The 27,424-nt window shown below is 44.4% G+C and overlaps 1 protein-coding gene across 7 annotated transcripts in view; it reads right to left on the bottom strand.

Annotated features, from left to right (window-relative positions):
* LRCH1 (leucine rich repeats and calponin homology domain containing 1) overlaps window positions 1–27,424 on the bottom strand; it is a 212,435-nt gene that overhangs the window by 73,511 nt on the left and 111,500 nt on the right. For 6 of the 7 annotated variants that reach the window (XR_016213262.1, XM_070048799.2, XM_070048800.2 and 3 more), the window contains exons 3-4: window positions 10,594–10,720; window positions 909–1,014 (exon numbers count right to left, since the gene is read on the bottom strand). Coding sequence is in view for 5 of the 7 variants with exons in the window: in XM_070048799.2 (XP_069904900.1) it covers window positions 909–1,014; window positions 10,594–10,720 (233 nt within the window). In the remaining 2 variants the exon portion in view is untranslated. The remainder of the gene's footprint in view (window positions 1–908; window positions 1,015–10,593; window positions 10,721–27,424) is intronic. The other variant, XM_089304122.1, reaches the window with a different exon arrangement.

Below are 27,424 nucleotides of genomic sequence, written 5' to 3'. Positions count from 1 at the left end.
CCCTTTCCACTGGATCTCCCACACTGCACATCACAGGACACACGGGAGAAGCCTTCGGCTGTCAGGGCAGGACAGTCTGGGACTCTGCCTTGGTGCTGGGTGCTGGGGAGCCGAGGCTCAATGCTGAGCCCCCGAAGCCATCATGGGCAACATTCAGTGACACTACCAGTGACTTCAATGCAAAGATCACTCCAGCAGCAGCAGGACCCCCACCTCAAGGACAGATCCTAGATGCTGGGGGCTCCCAGTCAAGGATGGAAATCCTGACAGCTGGGCTCTGCAGGGCCAAGCAGGCCCCTGTGCTGTTATATCACACGGCCATAGCTGCCCTTGGTGTGACTGGCTGTGTTCCCTGTCACTCTTCTGCAGCAGTCTTAAACCCCAATACTGCAGGATGTTACTGTACTTGGAGACCAGGTCTTGAATGGGATAGTGAACTTAAAACGAGGTCATCAGGGTGGGCCCTGACCCACTGGTGTCTTTCTAAGAAGATACAAAGACACAAGCACACACAGGGGGAAGACCACAGGAGAACACAGGGAGAAGACGGGTATCCACACGCCAAGGAGAAACCCCCTGGCCAACGCCTGGATCTCCACCTTGAGCCTCCAATATGCTGAGAAAATAGATTTGTGATTGAAGCCACCAGCCTGTGGTCCTCGTATATTCGACCTAGCAAACCGATCCACTCACCCACATCAGAGAAGGGAGGGAGGGAGCGATTTTGCTGCTGTGGCCCTTGACTAAAATTATCCCCAGAACATCGCTGTCCTGTTATCTGCATGTGACATTCTAATTCACAGTAATAGGCGCGTGCCCACGTGACGAGACCCACCCTCTTCAGAAGCGTAACGCAAAAACAAAAACAAAGTCCCCACATGTTTCCTTCTGCATGTGCCCCTTTTTACCTGGTGGCAAAACTTTAAGGTAATTTCTTCTGACATTCAGTTCTCGTAGAGACTTCAATTGACCTATTTGCTGGGGCAAAGCTGTAATCTCATTGCAGCTGACATCCTGTATCAAAAGCAGAGAGAAAAAATACAACGTCTTTTCTCAGGAAATCAAGCGACATCTCCTGGGGGAATCTAAGTGTTGGGGCAACCACGCGGGTACACTTTTAGACTAGCCTCCGAGGTCCCTACCCAGTGACACCCAGCCCAGGGGAGAACGAGGCAGTTCCCATCTTCAAACATCCAGGAGATGATAACGTGGAACACAAGGCTGGGAGCAGCATTCGGGAGCTGTTTCTGCCGCTTACACGGGCCTCGACCCTGCTAAATGCTCACAGCAAACCCATGAGGCAGTATGATTTAGCCTAGTGTTCACAGATCAGAAAAACAAGGCTCAGCGGCCCAAGGCTGCCAGCGTCAGAGCTAACACCGGGAACGGATGACCGGCCCGCTGTTAAGTGTCTCTCCCATGGTGCCTCTCGCCAGGAGGAAGACCACAGTGTATCTTGTCTTATTGAACTCTCACATGAATACGACTGCACGGACTGGACGCACATCTATGTAGAAGGAAGTTCTTACCACGCAGCTGATGACTTTCCCAAGCACTTGACAAACAAGATGGTGGGATGTGTGGATTTGGTCCCTTACTTAAAAAGGCCTAGATAATACGCTGGTTAGCCTTGATTAGAGCTACTCCTGGACACATGCGAAACGGAGGCCGTGGCACTGACAATCAGACAGATCCTGATGATCTCCCCTCGTCTTGCTGCTCCTCTGGCTCAGGAGCTATGCCACACCCTCCCCTCCACATTCCAGCAACCGTTTGCGTCTGGACCAGCAGGCTGGTTTCCGTACACCAGCCTCCTCCTGGGATCCATCCTCCATTGGGCTGCCGGAGGGCAACTGTCCTGGCTTCAACATGGGCAGGGGCTCCTCAGCGACTGCAGAGAACGAAGTGCAAACCGGGCAGCGAGGGCCAGCACTTCCGACGCCCTGTTCTGCAGAACACCCTCGCTCGCATCCGACACTCACGCCACGGGACAGCTGCTCCCCATCTCCGCGTGTGCCAGGTGACTTCGCAGCCCCAAGCCTCATCTGGTCCTCTCGTCCCCCAGAGACCTCATTCAAGCCTCTACCTCCTCTGTGAAACGTCTCGCGAGGCTTCCAAACAGAGAGACTGACCACTTTTCCCTCTGTGATCCCTTACAGAGCAGGGAGGCGCCTTCAACAGTTCATGGAAAATGGAGTTAAAAGACAAGTTTATTTGGGTGCAAAAAAAGTTTTGAAATCCATGTACAGTTTTTTCATAATATGAAAATTTCTCAAACTTTTTGCAGGTCCTCTTGTATGTTATTATAATTCTCTCACTCACCTGCCCGCCTTTCCACTTTAAGCCTAGGGGTTCCTAGGTGGGAAGGACCCTATCTTAGTCACTCTGTCCTCCTGGTGGCAAACAGAATGCTGGGTCTGGAGTAAGGGATCAATGTTGGGGAAAACTTGTGAAGTCCATCTACTTTGAGACTCAAAATTCTGTGGCTACTTCTGCCTCCAGGCTGAGACCCCCAGGAGCTCCGCTACACACCCAAATCTCACAGAGGCCCCACTTGGTATCAGAGAACCAAAGATGTACTTGAACTAGCAATGACCCTAGTGAGGTCATATCCTTACACATGTCAATCCACTTATGAACCTGCAATACTGACCCCCACCCCACCGCTTTCACCGTGGAAGGCTGCAAAGCTTTACTTCAGTATTGTTTTACTTTCATTTAGATGAGCTGAACTCATCACTGACCAGTACCCTGAAAATCTTGGAGGTTCCCAGTTTTGGCAGGGCCATCCCTGCACAGCACAGTGGACCCCCAGGGGACCCACCAGGCTGCCACGTTCTTAAGAGTGTGCTCAATGGACACCACTTGCTGAAGAGGAGCCACACCACTGCTGGTGCAAGGTAACAAAGCTGCTGTCTACACGGTCAAGTGACTGTGGTGGTGTAGTAAACCCATCCGACAGTTCTGCCCTCAACTGTCCAACAGAGAAGAAGGGCGGGATGGATTACAAACACAAAGTGTTCAGTGGCATCACCTCTAAGCTACTGTTGCTGTGTTGCTCAATTTTCAAGCAAAGCACCCCTCGTGTTTAAAATTAAACATGACGGCGATGACAATGACAGCAACAACTCCACGGGCACATCTGCAGAGGCAGAAATGTCCAAGGAAGTAGTTACAGAATTAAGAGATTTGTGCAGTCACCCCCATCCCCTTGGTCTGGATTTGTTTCCACGTGTACTAAGCAAACAGTGAAATGCCATCTTTCCCTAGTTGCTGCGGCATCTGATCCATCAGAAAAGACAACAACCAATCCTTTCAATGAAAGCTGTCCTTCCTTTGCAATAACTGTTACAAAAGCAGGTGGTACTGGTCTGTTCTATCTTAAATAGCCTCCCACAACTGCAACACAGGCAAGTACTAGAAATACATGAAAGGAACTTACCCTATTGGATTCATGCCCAGGAAAGTCACTTGGGGAAGGCAAGTTTTGGGCAAGAATTAGTGAAATTATTTTGCATCTCCAGAGAGAATTTATGCTACCGACATCTAGACTAAGTTTTTCTAAGTCTTAGGAGTGACAGCATAAGAAAGACCCTCAAGCAGGGAATGGAAAGCTCAGTGACACTGACAATGTTAAGGTCCAGACTTCATGTTTAGGGAAAATCTTTCTCTTAAACACTAAAGAGGAGGGGGAGAGGTACAAAATTATTACAGAGCTATTTAGGCAGCATATTAACAGCATTCAACTCCTGCAATGAACCTCAGCCTTATTCCATTTTTAAAAAATTAGCTAAAAGGCAAGAGAGACAGAAACAGACAGAGGGCTCTTCCGTTCACTCGCTCACCCCCAAAATGCCTGCATCAGACAGGACTGTGCTATGCGGACACCAGGCGCTGGGTACCCAATCCAGGTGTCCCATGTGGGTGGCAGGAACCCAATCACTTGAGCTGTCACTGCTGCCGCCCAGTGGGTGCATTAGCAGGAAGCTAGAATCGGAAGGGGAGCCGGGACTCAACCCCAGGCACTCTAATATCAGGAGCAGGCGTCCAGCAGCATCCCACCGCTGCAACAAACGCCTGCCCTGCTCCATTTTTGGTTGCAAACTACATTCACCTTGTGTGCTGATAATTCCTGGGTCGCTCAGGAAATCAAGGTCTGCTGTTTTCCTGAAAAGAGGGCAATTTTCTCCATTATATATTTCTAACATAACAGCTTCATCAAAGAAAATCAACTCCCCCCAGCTATATTAACTACTTAATTACTGGTAGGGAGAATGGTTCTCCAATTTACTTTAGAAAGAAAACTTCACACCATGATTAAAACAACTTTCCTCAGACACACAGGGCAGGACATCTGTAGACAATTAGGCACACAAAGTTCAACTGTCCATTCACATGTTGAAGGGTATATATGCTGAAGGTCAAATGGTTTTCATAGTCCTGTGCACTGTTGTCAGTTACTTCCGGTCCTGACAAAATAATGAGGGGGAAAGGCCCAGAGGGAGCTGGCACGAGAGCAAGATAAAGGCTGCTCGTGACTGCACAGGCGAATATTGTGGAAAACAGTGCAAACCTCTATTTCCCACGAGCCATTGGACCTTGCCAAACTTTAAAGAGGTTATGAATTTCATCACAAAAATTAAACCCCATGAGTAACTGTGGCTTAATTAGTTGGAGGATGAATTAGAAGATGGAGGAAATAATAGTCTAGTGTTTGGGGATATTTCAGTTTTGAAAGCATACATTCAATACTCCTTGAAATGAACAGATACTAAGATAAGATGTGGATTTTTTTGGAGTTACTTAAAGAAGATAATATTTAGCCAACTAAATGTTAACACAGACAACACTAGTATCTCATACATAACTGGTCAGAATTTAGGAGGTTATAAATCAGATTCAGTATCTTATTAGAATAGTCAATGAATTTTTTCTGAATTTCTTTTAGCCCTAAGCTATGTCTCAGAGAATAATTATTTCAAGCCTCAGTGAAATCAAATTACCATATATTTAGTGTTATAAATTACAAATTTACAGGTAGATCAAAAAATCATAAGCTTTTGGTATCAACATTGACTGACTTTCTTGTGACACAGAAAAAATTAATTATAATAATATAAATTTTCAATCTTATATTCATAGTGGACCAGTAAGTCTCACTTTTTTCATTTAGATAACAACAAAATAGAGAATTCTAAGCATGATTTTAAAATACTTACTTTCCACTGGCGGAATCATCATGTTTTTAAAGAGCCAAAAGAAGGCTGGTGCCGCGGCTCAATAGGCTAATCCTCCACCTTGCGGCGCCAGCACACCAGGTTCTAGTCCCGGTTGGGGTGCCGGATTCTGTCACGGTTGCCCCTCTTCCAGGCCAGCTCTCTGCTGTGGCCCGGGAAGGCAGTGGAAGATGGCCCAAGTGCTTGGGCCCTGCACCCCATGGGAGACCAGGAGAATCACCTGGCTCCTGCCTTCGGATCAGCGTGGTACGCCGGCCGCAGTGCACCAGCCGTGGCGGCCATTGGAGGGTGAACCAACGGCAAAAGGAAGACCTTTCTCTCTGTCTGTCTCTCTCTCTCACTATCCACTCTGCCTGTCAAAAAAAAAAAAAAAAAAAAAAAAAAGCCAAAAGGAAAACAGTGGAAATTAAGTTTTTGATCTTCATCACAATAAAAGAAGTATCCAAAAGTGTTAGATGTGTGTACTTTTCTGTCATTAAGTGCTAGTTGCTACCTTAACTTCAGAATGCAAAAATGACAAGGAGCTAAAACATCAAAATCACTTCTGGGATTACTAAGCTAGCTAACACTCGCTTTCAAAAAACAATACTGTTCAAAAGACTAGAAGCAGTTTTTTCTACAGGAGGGACGTGGAACAAAAACCAGCAAACATCTTGGTTACAGAGAGCGTCCAGTGTGATCAGGCCACACTGTGGAGTTGCAGGTGGTGTTCTCCCAGGTGACCTTGCTCTGACAGGCGGGCCTGCAAATCTTAGTGTGCTGCTACAGCTGCTTAAATCACACTTTTGCAAGAAATCTGCCTCTTTCCTGAACGGAATGAAACACAAATGTTTTACAGGAAATGCAAGCTATCACCCTTATCTGCCACTATACAGCCATGCTTTTTTGTAGGGCACCACTGTGTAACTTTAGGTAAATGTCTTACCCTCTCTGTGGCTACATAAAAAGAAGAGGAAGCAGTAACTAATTCAAATTATCTTCCAACATCAGGAAAACCCATTTACTCACTCAGAAATAATCAACACACTTTGATGGAAACGTATTTAACACAGTAATGCCAATTTTTATTTCTCAGTAATTTAAAAAAACTCATACAGTATCTGGGTTCAGAACCTTGCCTCTTTAAAGACAATTCAATATGTTCATGTAAACTTGAATCTTTCCCAAGCAACCTCTGTATGGAACCTGACCACCTCAACACCAGCAGCTCCCTCCAGCAGAGAACTCCAGCTCACACCTCTCACAGCCACTGACACAGGCCCTGCCCCACTGCTGTTCACAAGGCAGGCAGGCAGAACTAGAAACAGCAGAAGGGGCCTGGAGCAAGCCCTGGGTTTGCCATTGTCCCAGAGAGGTCAGGCGGCATCTCCAGAGACCACAAACAGACACCCAAGCATGGCAAACGTGTGAATTGGTGACCCCAGGAAACCCATATCAGAGACAAGGAATACTGCCCAAAGAGAGGAATGGAGGAGGGATTTTCCCAGAAGCCAGTCAAGGCATCATGTGTCTATAACTGACTCTTTGAGTTCAAACTCTCGCTACTGCCAAACGCCGTATGAAAAGAGAATAAAAACAGGACCAGGCAACACACCTTCCACGCGGTAGGTACCTGAGCTGCTTTGTCTAAGGCAGTGACACTGTTCTCTGACATGAGGGTAAGGGAGCTAGAAGCTGTGGAGGATGGGGGAGGGCAGAACTAAGAGGAGCCGATGAAGAGGCAGACCTCCTGAGCCCAACATGCCACCACGACAGAGAAGCAATGAGAAACTCCTAGATCTTTGGCCAATGCCCATAAAAGGCTCTTGGTTTCACTGTGTTCTAACATACTTTGGCTTCGTAGCTGTCTGGTTAATTAGAACATGTGGCACTTATTCAGTTCCTCTTCATGATGCCACAGTGTTAAGAACCACGTTTTCAATGTGTTACCAAGGCTTTAATGAGTAAAATGAGGTTTAGTCAATGCAAGAGAAATCCACAGACTCCCCGCCTGACTGGGTTCCACAGCAAGAAAACTTCCAGATGGACGTGCCCACCCACTGGTGTCATCACTGTGTAGGGCGTGCCACAACTTTAATGCGAGAAACATTGAAGGCTGAACCAGGGAGCTCCAAAGAGCGCAAGCAGGGTTCCCTCCATGAGGGGCTTATGGCCTGGATCAGGGGTGGGGAACGTACGGCCTGCAAGCCTTATCGTTCGGTCTGGCCCTGCCAAGGCAGCTCAAAATTCAGGAAGTCTACAGCAGGTTAATTTTTAAGTTGAAAATCTTGTGTGGCTCATGAATAAAGTTATAAATGTCCATATGGCAGAAAAAAAAAAAAAAAAGATTCCCCACCCCTGGTTTGGCCGAAAAGACAGTTGCTGTTATGTGGTGTGGACTTTAACCAGACAAACTTGGTTTTGAACCCAGCCCTCCTGTCTAGCCCCAAGGCTTTGAGTAAGTAATTCCCACACTGCAACTTAACTGTAACATGTGAACCATGACACCTACATTGCTGGTTTCTTTTCCATATTACATGCACTAATATGCATTACACACTTAGGAAAGTGCCTGGTATACAGTGGGGGCCCATTAGTACTTTACTTCTTCCCCTGATAGAAAGCACATGCAAATATACAGATTTACAATGTAGCACACACATACAGCTATCACTGTGAGGACACAGTGGGTATGGAGGTCATTCAGGATGCCAAGGTCAGAAGTTCTAGATCAACACAGGGGCCAGCTCCATGAAGCTAAGAGTCTGTAAGTTCTGTATCTGCAAATAAAAGGATGGCGGCTCGCCTTTAGTGTAGCAGTTTGGACCCTTCTTGGGATACCCACATCACATATCACAGTGCCTAGGTCTGACTCCTGACTCCTCTCTGGGGAGTCCAGCTTCCTACAGATGCACACTCTGGGAGGCAGGGGGTGATGGCTCGGATGCTTGGGTTCCTGCCACCCACCTGGGAGACCTGGCTGGGGTTCCTGGCTCCTGACTTTGGTTTGGCCCCATCAAGGCAGGGTATTGCAGGCTTTTAGAGAGTGAACCAGGAGATCAGAGTTCTCCCTGGCTTTAAAATAAATTTTAGAAAGAGAAAAGGATGTTTCCGTAGTGCTTTTTAGTGGCTGCTTCAAGGAAGGAAGGAAGGACTTTTCTGTATTTCCTGCACAACCTGAAATGGCCCTACGAGCCAGTGACTGAACAGGGTCCTTTAGTGTTGCCTGCTTCTTAGATAACTGTGATAGATTTAGAAAGGTAGGTTACTATTTTCCAACGCCAGTTCCTTTTAGAAGTAGGAAAAGACAACTATTTTCTTATAGATGACTAGATTGCTTCACATTTGGAAGAAAAGAGAGTTCACAACTCAATTGGGCATATACTGTTGAGTCTGATGTGAAAAATTTTTAAAAATATGTCTTCCAAAGTAGTTAACAAATAATGCTTTGAGCCTGATACTAATAAGCGGATAGATTTTATCAGCACTCAAGCACTGGGTGGCTTCAAATCTTCTGAATGCTTGGGGAGCTCCCAAGGTTGTTTTTTTTTTTTTTTTTTTAAAAAGCAAGTTGGTTCTGTGTGAGAACAACACAGAATCCTCCCACTGCCATTCCAGAATTACTTAAGGCTCTCTGGGGGATCGCTTTTCCCCTAATTGATAGCTAAAAATAATCTGACATGGTTACCTATGGTAACACTATTTTAAGTAAAAAGATACAAAAGATAAATAAGAATGGATGGAAAATAATCTTTTTTTAGTCTGTGACCTTAAGCAAGGTCAGTCACTCCTTGTGGTTAAATAATGTCAACTTTCTAAATCTTCACCAACTTGACAACTAAATGCTTGTGACAAATGCCATGCTTTTGCATCCACAGAGTAGAAAGAGCTGCCGCACCCAGCAGGGTGGCCACCAACCACAGGTGGCCATGGAGCACAGAGATGTGGCCAGCCCAATGTGTGCCATGATACCAGCACATGATGCACACTGGACTTCAAAGCCTTGGCATGATAAGCAGAATGCAAGAAATCCCATTCACACGGTCTCCTTTGCATTCATGGTAAAGTATTCATACTTGGCTCTTTGTGATGAAATATTTTATTCAAGTTAATTTCACTTACTTCTCTCTGTTTTTTAAAATATGGCTACCAGGACATTTAATAATCACACGCGTGGCCTATATTACAGGTGGTTTCAGTAGACAGTGCTGGGAGCGGATGTTTTGGCTTAGCTTACAACTTGGCCTTGCCAGGTGCCCCTCCGTGCATCACTCATGGTCTCTGCCTTGAGCTCCTTCATCTGGAAGAGACCCAGCGCTTGGACCACATGCCTGTTTACAGTCCTCTGTGGCTCTGTGGCTGCTGGTAGAGCAAAAACACAAGGTCTGGGTGCTAACAGGGCTGTCGTTAAGATGTAGGGCAGCTCCTGCCAGAGGTGGGCTCAGAATAGGGCTCCTAAAAGAGCTTGGGGTGTCGCTTATGCCGCCCAGCAACTCACGGGTCTTAAGTATCCAATCAGAGCACTCTGTTCTGTCTTCCGACTTAATTGCCTACCTTCACAAGGTGCAACCTACTGGATTATTTTGTCAGCTTCGCCATAATTTCTTATAAATTTATATACAATCTGCAGCAACCGTGCAACTACAATGTGATAACCTGTGAACATCAGGAACTACAAACTAGAAGAAACTTGTACACGTGGAGCACTCTGTCACCGCTAAGTCAAGGCTGGTGACGGAATGTCTCTCCACTCAGTGTCTCCATCCCACACTTCCCCCAACACCTGCAGTCCTGGCACAGCTTGGCTATGGCATGTCCCCAAGGACTCGAGTGTTGGAAACTTGGTCCCCAGGCTGGTGATGTTAGCAGGCGGTGGGACTTTGAAAGATGGAGCCCTGTGGGAGGTGATGACGTCACAGGGGCACGGCCTGTAGAAGTGACTGGGGGAGCCCTGTTTGTTCCTGATAGAGTGGGCTCTTAGGAAAGAACAGGACTGGCTCCTGCCTGTTCTCTGGCTTCCTGGGTACCCACATGAGGATCTGTCTCCCATGTGCTCCCACTGTGATGGTGACGGCTGCCATGATGTAAGGGCCCTTGCCAGAGGCCAGAGGGATGACACTGTCTGACCTGGGGCTTTCAGCCTCCAAAACTCTCAGCTAAATAAATTTCTTTTCTATGTATGTATGTATGTATACACACACACATACACACAAATATATATATATATAAAGTATTCAACCTCAGGTATTTCGTGACAGCAATGGGAAACACACAGACACGGGGTCACCGCTGTCCAACCCTAGCAATCTTTATGGTAATCCAGCCAGGCTAGGATCAGTCAACAAACAAAAAGAGCACCTTTAAAACAGGAACATACCAACTCCATTAACTGTTTGAGCTGACCTATCTCTTCCGGGAGTGATCCAAGCTTGTTGTTACTTGCGATTAAGACTTTGAGAGGCAGACCACACAGGCAGGCAGGCAGGGCAGACAGCTGATTCCGACTGCAAAGACAATACAACAAGAACACACGTGAATAGCGAGGCCACTTCACACTGTCAGGGAATGGATTTTTTAACCAGAAAGCAAAAACACAGTGACCCGAGAAGATATTTTACAAATACAAAAAGTCCAATGCACCTACTGGATGTGTAATAACTCAGACGGCAAGTGCATAAAAGAAAGAAAAAAGTACAGTTGAGAAAAAGAAAGGTATGGGCAGTTCTGAGGGGACAATGTCCCCCAACACAAGGGATGCCATGGAGGCCCAGCTGGCTGAGCCCCTGGTCAGCCCTGCAGCACACAGACGACGCGTCCTACACAACCAGAGTTGACGGGAAGCTGGCACCAACGGTCCTTTCCCAACCATGTGTGCAGAAACTCAGGCCGACTTAGCTTCATTCTGACACAGCTTCTCTTTGTTGGAACAAGAGCTGCTGCAATTAAAGTCTGTTTTGACGTCTGCAAAGAAGCTAAGTAAAGAAAAAGTCAAGTTGGCCTTCCAGCAAACTGAACCTGAGCCCAGAGTGGATTGGATTGGTTCTGTGTAGTGGCCATAAATCCTAAGTCGGGCCTGGCATGAGGAGGTCCTACCCAGAAAACGTGGAGCTTCCTACTTCTGTCATCCACGCTCAGATTCCTGAGAGCAGGAAAAACAACGGATCCTGAATTCTATGAATCATCCATGTTTACACTCAGCCGTTTATTTCACATTACTCCCCCACAAGCAACCCTTATTTTCTGCAACAAGATAGGAGACAGACGGCTCTGGGTGTCCGGCACTTTCTTTCCCACCACTCTGCTGATGAAGCCACCGACCACACTGCAACATCCACAACTCGGTCAGGCTATTGCAGCTACCTGACAGTTCCCCTCCCTGTGCACACAAGCGTCAAGTTCAAAGGTTAAGTTAAGGCCTGTGGGGTGCAATAAGAGACACACATGCATCTGCAGCTGCTGCCGCAGCGGGGGTAAGAGACAGAGTGGAAACACACAGAATTATTTCCAGTAATCTTTTTGAGGTAGAGGTACAATGAGTGCTTTTTATTTTCATCATTATATTTTGTGCTATTTTTCAAAATTCTTAGAAGTGTTTTTTTGTTTAAAGATTTATTTTATTTATTTGAAAGGCACAGCTACAGAGAGAGAGATCTTCCATCTTCTGGCTCACTTCCCACATGGCCACAACAGTCAAGGCTGGGCCACCTGAAAGCCAGGAGCCATAAACTCATCCTACTCTCCCACACAGGCCCAAATACTTGCAGCATGCTCTACTGCCTTCCCAGGCACATTAGCAGGGAGCTGGATTGGAAGTAGAGCAGCCAGGACTCTGGGATGCCAGCAGAGAAGAAATGTCAATTATAAAAGAAAAAAATCCAACTTAATCTGGATGTATCTGATGTAATCTGGATACTGTATTTCAACTCAAAGTTTTACTTTCCCTGCTCCCCATGTGAAGAGCAGGAAGCTGGTGAATCAAAGGGCATCTTAACTGATGGGCTCAGAAAAAGCAGGTGCTGTGCTGTGCAAAGAACATTTCTTAATCTGGGCACTCCCCTGCCAACACCTCGATTATCACTCCTACTCCAGGCACCCAGTGCTGGGGAATTAGGTCTGGGCAAGAAATGAGATAGCCGTATGTGCTTCCATTGTCCAGATCTGCAAAGAAAGCTACTTCCAGAGAGCAGCAGCAAAAGTGCTTTCTCTACCAGGGCCCAGCACAGGGAGGGAGGAGACAGCCTTGCTGGCGCTCCAAGGACCAGCTGGCTCTTCAGTTCCCCAGCAACGAGGCAGAGGGCAGAGGGCAGAGGGCAGAGGGCAGAGGGCAGGGGGTGGCAGAGAAGCCGCTGTGGCTCCCTCTCTCCCTGCACGGGCCCAGGGAGGCTCTCCTGGCTGGATGAGGGATCTTCCCAGTTCCCTACCAGGAGGGTGTTCTCCAAGCTCTAGAAGAGAATTCAGTTTAGGAAAAGGGGACAAACAACCAATCTGAAATGTAGTTTGTGGTTAGAAAATACTCATTAGTATGCAATTTTGTAAAGTGGCTGCTAGCAAGTAAAAATGTTAGTAGGATAATTCTATTGCTTTAGAGTTGTATTTAAATTTCCTTTTAAAGAAAAGATCATGGGAACAAAAAGCAGTATTTTCAGAAATTTCTGCAGGATTAGCAATTACAGGTTGAGATCTTTCTTAAGTTTCCAAGGGGATAAGAGTTACATTATTCCCAATCTCATAACCATGATGCAGGCAATCCAGCCAGGTTAGCAGACATAGAACTGGGAGGGTCATTTATTTATTTACTTGTTTGTTTATTTATCTGCAAGGCTGAGCAACACAGACAGGGAGGTCTTCCCTCCACTGGTTCACTCTCCAAATGGTAGCAACAAGACAGACCTCGGCTGGACCAAAGCCAGGAGCCAGAAACTCATCCTGGTCTCCCACACGGATGGCAGGGGCCTTGAAGTACGTGCACCTTGTTCCACTGCCTTCCCAGACACATTTGCAAGAAGCTGGATCAGATGCACAGCAAGTGGGACTAGAACTTACACCCTGATATGGGACGCCTGCACCTCAACCTGCCCAGCCACATCGCCGGCCCCTCCTATAGGATTTCAAGTCCTGAAAAGCCGTCTCTGCTCACTCAGACACGTGAGTGTTCAAGATGGCATTGGCTTTCCTCTCCCTGGAACTCCTCCAGGATGGGTACTAACTTAAAAGCGGACTTCTGCTTATGGAAGTATTTGTCATGTCTTTGATGGGAATGGATTCTTTTGCCATTAAAAGCTGCTGATGGCATAGCCTGTCTCCTACTTGTGCCCCAAACAGTCCTCTTTTACGCTGAGTTAATCACCTGTAGACTTAACAAATCCTGGATGCCAGGAACTCAGTGAGGGGACAGCAGGCCCTGGACCCGGGGCACATTTCCTCTACTTCATCCATCTGTTCCCCCGGCCTCCGCTTCACATATTTTATCACAGGATGTTCCTGTATTACTTGTAATTTCCCCAATAGAAAAAGGAAATACACATGCACACAAAAACCCATTAGCTCTCCAGCAAATATTTATCAAGCGGAGGAAAACTGCACTCCCTTTAATCCTGTACCCACTAAAGACCACATCAGCAGCCTTGGCTTTTTGAAACTGCTCATCTGGCAGCAATTTTTCTTCAGCAAGTAAGAGCGCCGCAGGCCGTGGTCCACCAGCCTGCCCCACTTGTCTCCTGCAGGCCTCTGCACTATAAACAGACCCTCGCAGAAAGCATTTTAAAAGTAAGGCCACAGAGTATTTGGTGAGGTTATGGCCAACATCAATTTTCACATGTAGCCTATGAGCTACATCTAAAAGTAAAATTCAGGATTTTTTTTTTCCCTCACTACTACTGAAGAGCAAATCTGTAGGAAAATGGGGCTGCCCATTTGGAAGTAGAAACTATGCACTTAGCTAAATGCTGGGAGATTTCTCGCCCTCCCCAGAGCTGGCTTGCCTGTCTCCTGCCACTGTCCCTGCCCAGACTTCGTGGCAGATTGAGCAGGGAAGGCAGCAGGCTGTTAACAGGTGCATGCTTTCTGCTAATGCTTGGGTTTCCAACCTTTTAAATTAAACGACTCTCTGCCAGATTTGTTTATTTCCTCATTTCAGGATGAAATAACCAAAATGTTTCTGGCAGCCTACATTTGCAGGAATAAATTTCTCTTGGCTTCAAGTATCAGTCTCACATTTAGTTCCTAAATTAAGGAATTCACAAGCCAAGTCACTTCTTATGGTTAAAACTTTTAGATAACTTTTAAAGCATCTAATTTTAACATATTATTACTGGCTTCTTCAAAAGGTAATTTTTCATAATTATAAAGACATGCCATATTTCATAAGTGATTTTATGATGAGGGCATAATTTTATTTTTAAGACATAATTTTAATCTATTGGATTATATTTTTTTATTTTTAGTGTAAGGGTTCAATTAATAACAAAACAGAACTCACTTGGGAACCAACTGAAGGAAAATTTCTATAAGAGATTTACTGGGGCCGGTGCTGTGGTGTAGTGGGAAAAGCCACCACCTGCAGTGCCTGCATCCCATATGGGCACTGGTTTGAGTCCCGGCTGCTCCGCTTCCGATCCAGCTCTCTGCTATGGCCTGGGAAAGCAGTGGAAGATGGCCCAAGACGCTGGGCCCCTGCACCCGCGTGGGAGACTCGGAAGAAGCTCTTGGCTCCTGGCTTTAGATCTGCGCGGCTTCTGCCGTTGTGGACATCTAGGGAGTGAATCAGTGGATAGATGACCTCTCTCTCTCTCTCTCTCTCCCCCTCTCTCTTTCTGCCTCTCTATAACTCTGCCTTCCAAATAAATAAGTCTTAAAAAAAAAAGAGAGAGAGAAAGAGAGAGAGAGATCTACCTACTCAATCGGCTTCTCGGTGTGGTAGAAAGGCCATCAATTATGGAATCCGCAGACCTGGGGGTTCAAATCTGATCTTGGCCACAAATTCTCTCTAAGACTTTAGGTAAATCATTCAATTGCTCCAGTTTCATTGGCTATGAAACACAGACAATAAGACCTAACTTATGTGAGTCTATGGGATGCAAAAGTGCTTTAGCCCAACACCACATCCATATATAAAAATTAAGTGATATTCAACTATTAATGTGGCCAGGCAAAGGAGAGGTTACCAGAAAGAAATTAGGTGTTTAGCTTGATTTTATTTATTAACTTTATTTATTGTATTTTTTAATTGTTAAAATTTTAGCCACTGTTAAAATATTATTTTGTGCTTCATTTGATCAAGGTCCATCAAATAAAAATAAAGACAATCACCCAGAGACAGGCTAGGCTAGAAAATTCTAGGGCAAACAAACCAAGTATCTTTTTAAAAAAGATTTATTTATTCATTTGTTTATTCATTTGAAAGGCAGAGTTACAGAGAGAGAGAGAGAGAGAGACATCTTCCATCCACTAGTTCACTCCCCAGTGGGCCACAACAGCAGGAAGTGAGCCAGGCTGAAGCCAAGAGACAAGAACTCCAACAAGGTATCCTACATGGGTAGCAGAAGCCATCTTCCACTGCTTCCCTCAGTGCACTAGCAGGGAGCTGGATTGGAAGTGCAGCAGCCAAGACTAGAATCAGCACTCATATGGGATGAGAGCATTGCAGGCAGCAGCTTAACCCACTGGGCCACGCGCTGGCTCCTAAGTATCTATTCCCAACATGGATAATCAAGACTCAGCACAAAACCCCTTGAGTTACATTTTCCCTCCCATCTTCTCTAATTTAGGTTCCTTTCACTTCTCTAGGAATACGGAAATAGCCAGAGACCCACCTCTATTTACTACTTGATTTTCAAACAGTAATAGCAATGATGATGTGGAATCATTAACCATCAAAAAATTGTTAGGAAAATGCCTTGGGACACAGAGAATGCAAAACACGCCTCCATATGTGGAAACCCCAAGCTCACTCTACAGTGAGTCCCAGCAATGGAAGGAACTAGTAAGCATCCAGCAGTTATTATTTGTTTGAATATTGTTGCCTGTCATTGCTATCAGACCTACAGCAAACAGCAATTATTTTACTTTAGCCAAGGAAGTTCACCTTTTTTTGACAAGATCCTTCACTCAGTCTTGTTCTTATACTGTTTTATGCATACTCTGTTCACCTTTCAGTTAAAAAAAAAAAGTCATTACTTACTGTTTTGCATATGACACCTGACTGTTAATTGTCTTTAAACACACATGGCCGTAAACAATATCCATACAGAAGAACCATTTCCTTTTTCCTGCTTGAACCATTCTGAAGAATCTGTCATGGCAGAATGTCTCACCCTTGTTTCCCCTAACTAATGACCGAGAACTTCCCTTTCATCACCAGCCCTCCCCCTCATTCCCACCATGTTCTTTAAGACAATTGCCAGTAACAACAACAGCCTTGCTTGAAGATGCCTGCTGATGTTTCGGTCAACTGTAACTTCCATGTTCCATAGCTAAAATCAACTGAAGACTATCACAGCACTCAACTGTACAGCTGAACTATAATATTTACATGAAGTGTTGAAGACTGATATCTAATTATATGTGTGTGTGTGTATGCATCAAGTTTAGGAGCCCAAGTTTCAATCTAACTTTGAAAGCAGTTATGCTAACTACAACTTCGGTATGACAATCATTTGAAATCTGCAAATGTTTCAAAACTAGAAACACTGAATCATCATGTCAATTGCATCCTGAACCAGTTCTTGAAAGCTATACCAATCAATTTCACACTCTGCACAGAGAAAAGCCACCTGTTGAGAGGTAAAGGATTAACTTTAGAGAGAACTGTAAGATAAGCAGGAAGGAAATGGAATCGAAAAACCACTCGGATCAGGCACATTTCTGCAACAGCCATTTACTTCACTGAGCATTTTCACGGTGCATACCTGCTCCATATTTGGGCTACTGCAACTGCGCTGGTTTCCCACAATAACATCCTATCAGTCTCCTCTTGAGTACAAATGAACCGCTGCTTAAAATACCCCATGTGTTTCTGTACTCATAGCAATCAGCAACTGCTGTCTATAGTTAGAGTTCAAAGGGCAGTTACTGATCACCAGCTCCGTCTCAGTTATTTTCTCTCTTTCTTCTAAGTCTTCTTCAGTTCCCAAAAGATTAGGCCTATGTGGTATGCTCAACTATTTCTTTAAATTCCCCTCATTTTAAAATGAAACTGGTCAAAATCAATGGTGGTTTGACAGAGAACTCAGTATTTAAAACCAGCAAGAGTATTAACTGGCCAAACACCTGCAGAGGCAAGCCTGTATAGTTTTTGGGGTTTTAAGTATTAAGACTGTAACAGACTGAGTCCCATGTCTTGAAAAACACTACCGTGGAGAACTTTGCTCCTGGCATATAGGAAAATCATCACTAAATGGCTAGGAAAGGGGGCAGGTGGTAAGCCTAGCAGTTGAAATGTTGGCTAGGAAGCCTACATCCCACATCCAAGTAACGCTGTTTGATTCCAGGTTCCTGCTAATGCATATTCCAGGGGGCAGCAATGGTGGTCCAAGTAATCGTAATTGGGTTCCTGCTACCCATGTGGGAGACCCGGATTGTGCTGCCAACTCCTGGTTTCATTCCCAAGCCAGCTCCAGCCACTATGGGCTTTTGAGAAGTGAACCAGCAAATGGGAATACTCTCTCTCTCTCTCTCATAAATGACATTATCTTTTACAAATGGCTTGGAAAGATGAATTGGAACTGAAGACAGTTCTCTCAATTTTTAGAACTATATTCCAGGTAGAATGGGCTTTATTTCCTATTACAAAGAAGATACACCTACTGTATTTTTCTTTTATGCCACCCCACTAGAGCCAAAAAACATAAAATTGTACTTCAGTGTCCAGGAGGAATTGGTTCCAGGACTTCTGTTGAATACTGAAGTCTGTGGATAGTCAAGTCCCTTCTACAAAATGTCATAAGATTTGGACACAACCTATGCATATGCACCTGTTTGCTATAAATCCTCTCTAGATTATTTGTGCTAAAACAAAGTAAATGCTTTGTAAATACCTGTTTTACTACATTGTCTAGGGAATAACAATAAGGGGGAAAAGTCTTTACATGCTTGGTACAGACATGTTTTCCTGAATATTTCGGATGGCTGAATTCATGGATAAGGAACATGTGGATATGGAGGGACTGACTCTCTGTATTTTGTACTCCAACATCCCTTTCCCCCTGTAAAAAAAAGGGGGGGGGGGTATTGACATTGACTTAAACAAACAGAGGCTACTCAGATCAATTTTTCAGGGACATTGACTTCTTAAAAATATTCACAATAAAATTAAGATATTAAAATGCTGGGTAGGGAGGCAGTCCTGTGGCATAGTGGGTAAAGCTGCCACTTGCAGTACTAGCACCCCATGTGGGCACCAGTTAGAGACCCGGCTGCTCCTCTTCCAACCCAGCTCTCTGCTTGTGGCCTAGGAAAGCAGTGAAAGATGGCCCAAGTGCTTGGGCCCCTGCAACCGTGTGGGAGACCCAGAAGAAACTCCTGGCTCCTGGCTTTGGATTGGCCTAGCTCAGGCTATTGCAGCCATTTGGGGGAGTGAACCAATGAATGGAAGACTCTCTCTCTCTCTCTCTCTCTCTCTCTCTCTCTCTCTCTCTCCCTCTGTCTCACTGTAACTCTGCCTTTCAAGTAAATAAATAAACCTTATATTAAAAAAAGGATGCTTGGGCCAGCACCGTGGCGTAGTGTGGTGGGTTAAGCCGCCACCAGCAATGCTGGCATCCCACACTGGAGCTCTATTTGAGTTCTGGCTACTCTGCTTCTGATCCAGCTTCCCACTACTGCACCTGAGAAGGCAGTGGAAGACAGCACGAATGCCTGGGTCCCTGTCACCCAAGTGGGGGACTCAGATGGTATTCTGGGCTCCTGGCCTTGGTCTGGCCCAGCTCTGGAAGTTGGAGCCACTTGGAGAATAAAACAGCAGATGGAAGATCTCTCTGTGTGTCTTTCCCTCTCTATGTCAGTCTGCCTTTCAAATAAATAAAATTGAAATATATAAAAAATAAAGATGCTTGAATATTGCTACTCACCATTTAAAGATACGTCTCCCCATCTTTTTTTTAGGGAGTTTTGCATGTATAACATTGACATGCATAAATACTGCTCTATGTACATCCTCTTTTTCCCACTCCTTCTTCCAAGGAAATGACTCTTCAGATGACTTTTACTGTGCAACTTGATATCTTTTTTAAAAATATTTCCAAAGCACAGTTTATGGATTACAATGGCTTTTTCCCCCCATAACTTCCCTCCCACCCGCAACACTCCCATCTCCCGCTCCCTCTCCCATTCCATTCACATCAAGATTCATTTTCAATTATCTTTATATACAGAAGATCAATTTAGTATATATTAAGTAAAGATTTCATCAGTTTGCACCCACACAGAAACACAAAGTGTAAAATACTCTTTCAGTACTAGTTATAGCATTACTTCACATTGGACAACACATAAAGGATAGAGATCTTACATGAGGAGTAAGTACACAGTGACTCCTGTTGTTGACTTAACAATTTGACACTCTTGTTTATGGCGTCAGTAACCTCTCTAGGCTCTACTCATGAGTTGCCAAAGCTATGGAAGCCTTTTAGTTTGCCGACTTCAATCTTACTTAGACAAGGTCATAGTCAAAGTGAAAGTTCTCTCCTCCCTTCAGAGAAAGGTACCTCCTTCTTTGATGGCCCTTTATTTCTACTGGGATCTCACTCGCAGAGATCTTTCATTTGTTTTTGTTTGTTTGTTTGTTTGTTTGTTTGTTTTTGTCCAGAGTGTCTTGGCTTTTCATGCCTAAAATACTCTCATGGGCTCTTCAGCCAGATCCAAATGCCTTAAGGGCTGATTCTGAGGCCAGAGTGCTATTTAGGACATCTGCCATTCTATGAGTCTGCTGTGTATCTCACTTCCCATGTTGGATCGTTCTCTCCCTTTTTGATTCTATTAGTTAGTATTCGCAGAAACTAGTCTTGCTACTTGATATCATTAAAATTAAGTTCTTCTCAACCACTCTAATATTTTTACATACCAATAACACATGCTCTTTATCAATAACACTATAAAATCTACCTACTTTACTCAAATACTGGATCCTTTTTAACCCACACAGCAATTTGTGTGATGACATAACATGCCACAAAACAGTGCTGACACTTCAATAAATGGTATTTATATGCACAACAATCCTGTAACATAAACAGACTCAAAAACCAACACTGCACAGGTAACTGAGATACCGTGCTCCACGTTCCTGGCAAGTGAGTCACTTTGTGTCTAGCTTTTACATCAGGTGAGCTGGCCCTCAAATCAGATCTGAGGTCTTCCCTCTAACAACACAGCCTCGTCACATTTATCCTGGGATAGAGCGTGAAGGCAGGGCAGGTGTTCAACCTAGGAGTTAGGCCACTGGCTGGGACACCTTCATCCCATACTGGAAGACATGGGTTCAATGATTGGCCCCAGTTCCTGGCTCCTGCTTCCTATTGATGTGGATGCTGGGAGGTAGTGGTGATGGTTCAAGTAGCTGAGTTACTGTCACCCATGTGGGAGAAATGGACTGAGTTATGGGTTATTGCAGGGCCTTGAGGAGTGAACTAGCATGTGGAAGACTCTCTCTCTCTTTCTCTTTCTCTCTCTCCCTCTCTTTTCATCTCTCTTCCCTTCTCAAATAAATACATTTTTAAATGTTTTTGAAGAAAGTGAAGGTAAGCCAAGAAAACAATAGGAAAAAGGCACAGAGGCCTGAGCGGGAAGCAAGAAGATGTTGAACTGGGACCTAATGAATGATTTGTGTAAAAGGGATGATGGAAACAAGTCAAAAATAACTTCTGAGGTTCCAAGCTGGGGTGCTGGAGACAAACAGGAGGAGCACGAGCAGGAAAGCAACCAAGTATATCAATTTACAAAAGAAGATCAGGAGCTCAGTTTAGCACAGACTTAATTTTGAGGCGTCAATAGGACATCTAAGAGGAAATGAATGTTAGGCAACCGGGAAAATGAGCGTTAGTGTTCAAAGGGACAGAGAATGTATTTGAGACACGCAAGACATGAGGTATGAGGAAGAAGGTTTAAGGGCCAAAGCTTTGAGGACTTTTAGCGTTAAGGTACACAAAGAGAAAGAACATTCACACATGGGAATACAGGGAAGCAATAGAAAGAGACAGACAAGAGACTACAAAAGTATGTGACTGAAACCAAGGAAGAAGGTGCTGTGGTTTCCAACACCGAAAAGCAGCCCAGTATTTCCTACACCCTTGGATTGCCTGCTCTGGGCAAGAACCTGCTCTAAGCTCTGAAAATCAGACATTCCCAAGACGAAGCAGCATCTTGCTCTGTTGGTGTCTCCCAGACCCTACACAAACTCAGAGCATGTATTTTAAAAGCTGTGGCGGCTGATATTGCCTACTGAAATTCTAAAGCCAAAAAGACTGCTAAAGAAGAAGGAAAGCGAGACTTCTTTTATCCGTCGGATCACATGAGGCGGAATGAAATGTTCCGTGTATCCCTAAGAACTCTTTGCACAAATGCCTGCAGATGTGGGGCATGGCTGTCCCGTGCTGAAAGGCTGATTCCGCTCAAGACCCAGGCTGGCTCTCCTGGTGCTGAGGTCATCATGGCCTCTCTCTGGGACTAATGCTGTAGATTAAGTGCTAACAGTTCACTAAAATCCCTTCAAGATCCCCCATTCAAATTACTGACCAAACAGAAGGTAACGCACACGAGGTGCCTCCTCAGTTGAAACCACTTCCCACGCGACACACAGTCAGGCTCTGATTTTCAGAGACAGGATCTAAAAGCGACTTTTGCAATATCCACTGAACATCACTCGGTTTTTTTTTTTTTTTTTACAAATAATTTTTTAGATATTTTATTTGCTTGTAAGGAAGACAGAAAGACACCCCCCCCCCCCCCCCAGTCCACTGGTTCACTCTCCAAATGCCTGAAACTTCTGGGTCTGGGTCTGGACCAGGGCCAGAGTCAAGAGCTAAGAACTCAATTCGGGTTTCCCACGAGGGTGGCAGGAACCCAACCACTTCAACCACTTGCTGCCTTCCAAACTGTGCATTAGCAGGGAGCCAGAAACAGGAGCCAAGCATGGACTAAGCCAAAAAGTCACCCCATTTATTTAAATACTTACATTACCATCTAGAAAATCCCCTAACAACTATTTCACAATTATAAAGCCATCCTGAAGGGCATACAATGCAAAGGAGAGAGTTTGTTCAACAGGATAATAAAGATGGAAATACTCCATAAACTGTAAGAGGTCAAAGATCTAGATTCTCTTTACTTCTATTACTTATGAAATAGTGTGGCTTAGGGATAAGTCATTTCTATTTCTACAGGAAAGTGTTGAAGTACTCAGATATGACAGTATGATGGTTGAATCCTAACAGCTATTAACAAGTAGTGATTATGACGATGATTCTCCAAATCCACACCAGTGTTGAAATGATATTATGATATTGTTTCAAAGTTTTTTAAAAAAATCTGTTTAATAAGGAAAATCAAAGTAGTTGGAGCACATTTGTTTGGGGCTTGAAGAATAAACCTGGAGAATTACTTTGGTTAAAAAAACAAACATTGAATTAGGATGTATCTACCCCATTTCCAGAGACCTGACCTGCAGTACACAGATCTTAACATCTCTATTAAAATCAGAAACTGAACTAAAAACAAAGCCAACAAATTCTGACAGGGCTCCAGCTATCAAAGCCATAATATCCCTTTTGTGTGTCTGGGTTCTTTTTTCAATACAAACACTGAACTAAATCAACATCTGTGACCAGGTAATGTGCATAATGGAAAAATCCTCTCAGGAAGCCCTGCCAAGTATGGGTTATACTAAAAGGAATGGAATTTGATAAGAAATATCCACTTGCTAACTCATTTGCACTTTGCAAAGCCTGGAAGCTACCAATGTCAACAGACAAAATTTTACAGGCCTGGGAACTTATAAACACATTATGATTTTTAGGGACCACTGGCCATAGGTTCCACCTTGAAAAAAAATGACCAGTGAGCTCTCGACAAGGCAAGGCTGGGGCCAGGTGTTTGGCATAGTGGTTCAGGTCCATGTCAGAGTGTCTGTGTTTGAATCCCACCGCTGCTCCTGATTCCAGCTTATTACTAACGCATGCCCTGAGAGGCAGCAGGGATGGCTCAAGTCCTTTGGACTCCGCCACCCATGTAGGAGAGTCAGATTGAGTTCTTAGCCCCTGGCTTAAGCCTGGCCAAGATCTGGCTGGTGTGGTCATTTGGGAGTGAACAAATGGATGGGTGACCTCTGCCCATCTCTCTCCTCTCAAAATAAATAAATAACTTAATTTTTAAAAAAAGAAGAAGAAAAGGCAAGTTTAAACCACATATAGCTGGTGGTATCTGTGTACTAGACTCCTGATGGTCTCTTTCATCTATTATTCTTTACAACTATTTTTAGATAATTTTGAGTTCTCACTCAGTTCACTGTATTTTTATATCTGGCTGCTGATCGGTCATTTGACAATACAACATGGTGACCACAGACCAGAACCAAAACATATACACTTAGATAGTACAATATTTTCATTTGCCCTTCGAATGAAATAAGATCATCGAGACAAGATATGGGATTCAAGTAAAATTATTCTAAAGGCAGAGAGACAGAGAGACCTTCTATTTGCTGGTTTACTCCTCAAATGCCTACAACTAGGGCTAGGAGATTGAAGCCTTATCTCCCATGTGGGTGGCAGGAACCCAGCTCCTTGAGCCATCACCTGCCACCTCCCAGCATTCACAGTAGCAGGAAGCTGGAATCGGAAGCAGAGCCAGGACTCAAACACGGGCACCCCCATACTTGGCTATCCCAAGCTGCATCTTAACGGCTACACCAATGCCTGCCCCAACAAGTTTGCTTTAACTTGAACAAAACGCTTCCCTTTTTCCAGTTTGGAAGACACCACCAATCTTCTCATTGTCCACAAAGAAACATTATCTTATAATCGAGATATTCTTCAGAAATGCCAATAGAGAGAGAACAGCAAAAACTAATTTTTTACTTTACAATAAAAAATTTCAAAAAACTTGTGCTTTCTATGGCAACTCTACATGTGGGAAATAGAGAGTGACATGCTGAGGATTAAGGATTACTTCTCAGAATGATTCCCAAAGGAATGTGGGAATACGGGTTACACCACCATCAGGAAGCTGAGTTTCTGCACATTGTTTAGCAGCCAAAGAGGATGCCAGGTTGCAGAGAAAGCAGCCAAAACAGATTCCTTTTTATGGCATGATAACTTTTTTTTTCCCCCAAGATACTGCCCATTTCTGTACAGGCAATGCCTCAGAACCCACTCCCAGCAGGCTGGGAAAGACAGAGACGTCTAAGGAACTAAGGCAGGCCTGGCTGGGTTTCACTCTAGGAAGCCAAACCACAGACCAAGAGTTCTGGAAGCCACGTGATCCAAGGCTGTAAAGGACTTTCATTTGTTGGCAGCCTCTATCCCTGAACCTTTCTGAGAGGAGCCTTTGAAGCCAAGGTCTCTATTGTTACGCGAACAACATCCCTTGCCTTGCCAAGAGTTCTCTGCTGCTCTCTCCTTATTCTGTTTTCCTAAGACACATGTTCTTCATGAGCCTCCTCAACAACAACCTCTCCAATAACTTCAAATAGATTTGAAATTTCAGGAGGCTTTTCTGTGGAGTTCAGGTTCAAAGTGTTTGTTCCTCTATAGGAACAAGCCTTGCCTTGCATTTTTATTGGTCTTGGCCACATTTCTTGAAATAGACGCTTTGTAACAGAAAGAGACACAGAAGCACATATACGAAGCTAAGATAAACTTTTGTTGTGAACACCAAGAAGCAAAGATTAGAGGCCCAGATCCTTCAGCCAAAGGCTGTGTAAACAGCAATAAATCACTATTTTCTACAAACATTTCTATCATGGGAGAAAATGTGGAAAACATTTCAACGTTTTTAACTGTATTTCACACTGAAGATTTTTTTTCATGTGCTAATTAAGCCCATCACTAGTTTAAGACATGAGTGAGGTTGTTGGCAACAAGCACCCTTTGGATATTCAAGACTAATATTTGCTGAGAGATTCTGTCAACAAGAAGCTGTAGAGGCAGTGACACCACTTCTGTTATCACTGTCATCATTATCATCACCATCATGTTTACCATAATGCCAGCATCAGCACTACCTTATTACCCTTATCACCATCACCGCTATTACCTCCTCATCAGCACCATCACCACCACACTCATCCTCCTCATCATCACCATCACCAGCACACTCATCCTCATCGTCACCACCATCACCACCACACTCATCCTCATCGTCACCACCATCACCACTATGATCTCCTCATCATCACCATCACCACTACACTCATCTTCCTCCTCATCGTCATCACCATCACCACTATCATCCCCACTATAATACTCACCATTATCACCATCTTCACCACCACTATTATCATTCTCATCAACACCACTGTCACCATCACCACCTCCACCAGAGTCATCCTCACCATCATCACCACCATTATCATCTTGATCATTATCATCATCATCACCACTGTTATCCTCACTACTGTCACATCACCTCCAAGCACTATAATTACCACCACCACCACCATCATCCTCATCACCACCATCACCATTAAACACTTACAGGAACTTACTATGTTGCAATATACAACATACTCTACAGAGTGCAATGAATTTTTTTTTCTTTTTTTAAGAAAGCTTTTATTTAATAAATATAAACTTTATAGGTACGGCTTTTGGAATATAGTGGTTCTTCCCCCCATACCCACCCCCACTCCCATTCCACCTCTGACTCCCTCTCCTATCCCATTCTTCATTAAGATTCATTTTTAATTATCTTCATATACAGAAGACCAACTCTATTCTAAGACTTCAGCACTCAGAGTGCAATAAATTTTGATTGTTTCTCATAAATTCAAAGTAGCTTCATATGGTATCGTTCTTGCTTTGAAATGCAATTAGTAACTTCCATACATAATTTATCAAGTGAAAAAAATGAGTATACAGTGAGACCGTGCTTAACTTTAAGTATAGAAATATGAAACTGTCAAAATTGGAAATTCAGTTTTCTTTGCACTATGTCAGCTACCATGTTTTCTTGTTAGCAGAAACAAGGAGGGGGATGGGTGGATGTGGTGCAGCAGGGGAGGCCACCATTTGGGACGCCTGCATCCCCATCTCAGAGCGCCTAGGATCAAGTCCCGAGGGAGCTCAGGACCAAATGCAATCCAGACGACCACGACCCCACAGCTCCTCGGCAGCACGTACACACTGCAGCGCCAGCCCGGCACGTACACACTAAATGGAACAGGGCGGCAGCCCCTTGTAGCACACACTTATCAACGATGACAAGATCTAGGTTTCCATGACAAGATCTAGGCCTGATAAAAACAAGCTAGAAAGGGCTGCAAGAAGACTGCCCCCGGCCTTCACCGTAACTAACGGATAACCTTACCTTTGCTCCTTGGAGACGACGTGGTCAGGTCATACAAATACCCTAGACTGCTCGACCTCCGCAGCTGAGTCTCTCCACCCACCAGTCCCTCTGACGGAACTGTTCAGAGCTTCTTACATAAAACGTCACGTCTTCTACTCTCACCATTGTGTCTGGTTTTTTAAATCGTCATTGACACCAGAACATGAACTCAGCCTCATCTCCCCAGTTCTCCTGTAACAGTCCCGCCTCCACTTCTGATGCACCTTCCTAATGCACCAGGAAGGCAGCAGATGATGGACCAAGTGCTGTGTTCCCGTCACCCACATGGGTGACCTGGATGGAGTTCTTGGCCCTCTGCTTCGTCCCGGTCCTGCCCTAGGTATTGCAGGCATTTGGGGAGTGAACCAGCAGGTAGAAGATTGCTTTCTCTCTGTTTCTGTCTTTTCCTCCATCCCTCCCTGGCACCACTCCATTCCCTGTCACTCTGCCTTTCAAATAAAAAAGAAAAGAAAAAAAAAAAGAAATGTGGAAAGATCTTTACTACAGAAAAGAAAATGTTTGCTGATAATTATTTGTAAAATCAGATGAATTTTCCTGTTTGCTAAAGCTGTTTCAAATAAAAAGCTATATTTTATATAACCCCCCTTAAGTGTGACCTCAAAAATAATTTGTATTTAATTTTCTGAGAGGCATACCAACTCCCCCAATAT

Source organism: Oryctolagus cuniculus, chromosome 9 (assembly GCF_051225735.1).
Source record: "Oryctolagus cuniculus isolate XC-2025 breed Fujian yellow rabbit chromosome 9, ASM5122573v1, whole genome shotgun sequence".
NCBI lineage: Eukaryota > Metazoa > Chordata > Mammalia > Lagomorpha > Leporidae > Oryctolagus > Oryctolagus cuniculus.
The sequence above is the reverse complement of the archived record's forward strand: the minus strand, read 5'-3'. Positions and strand labels throughout refer to the sequence as shown.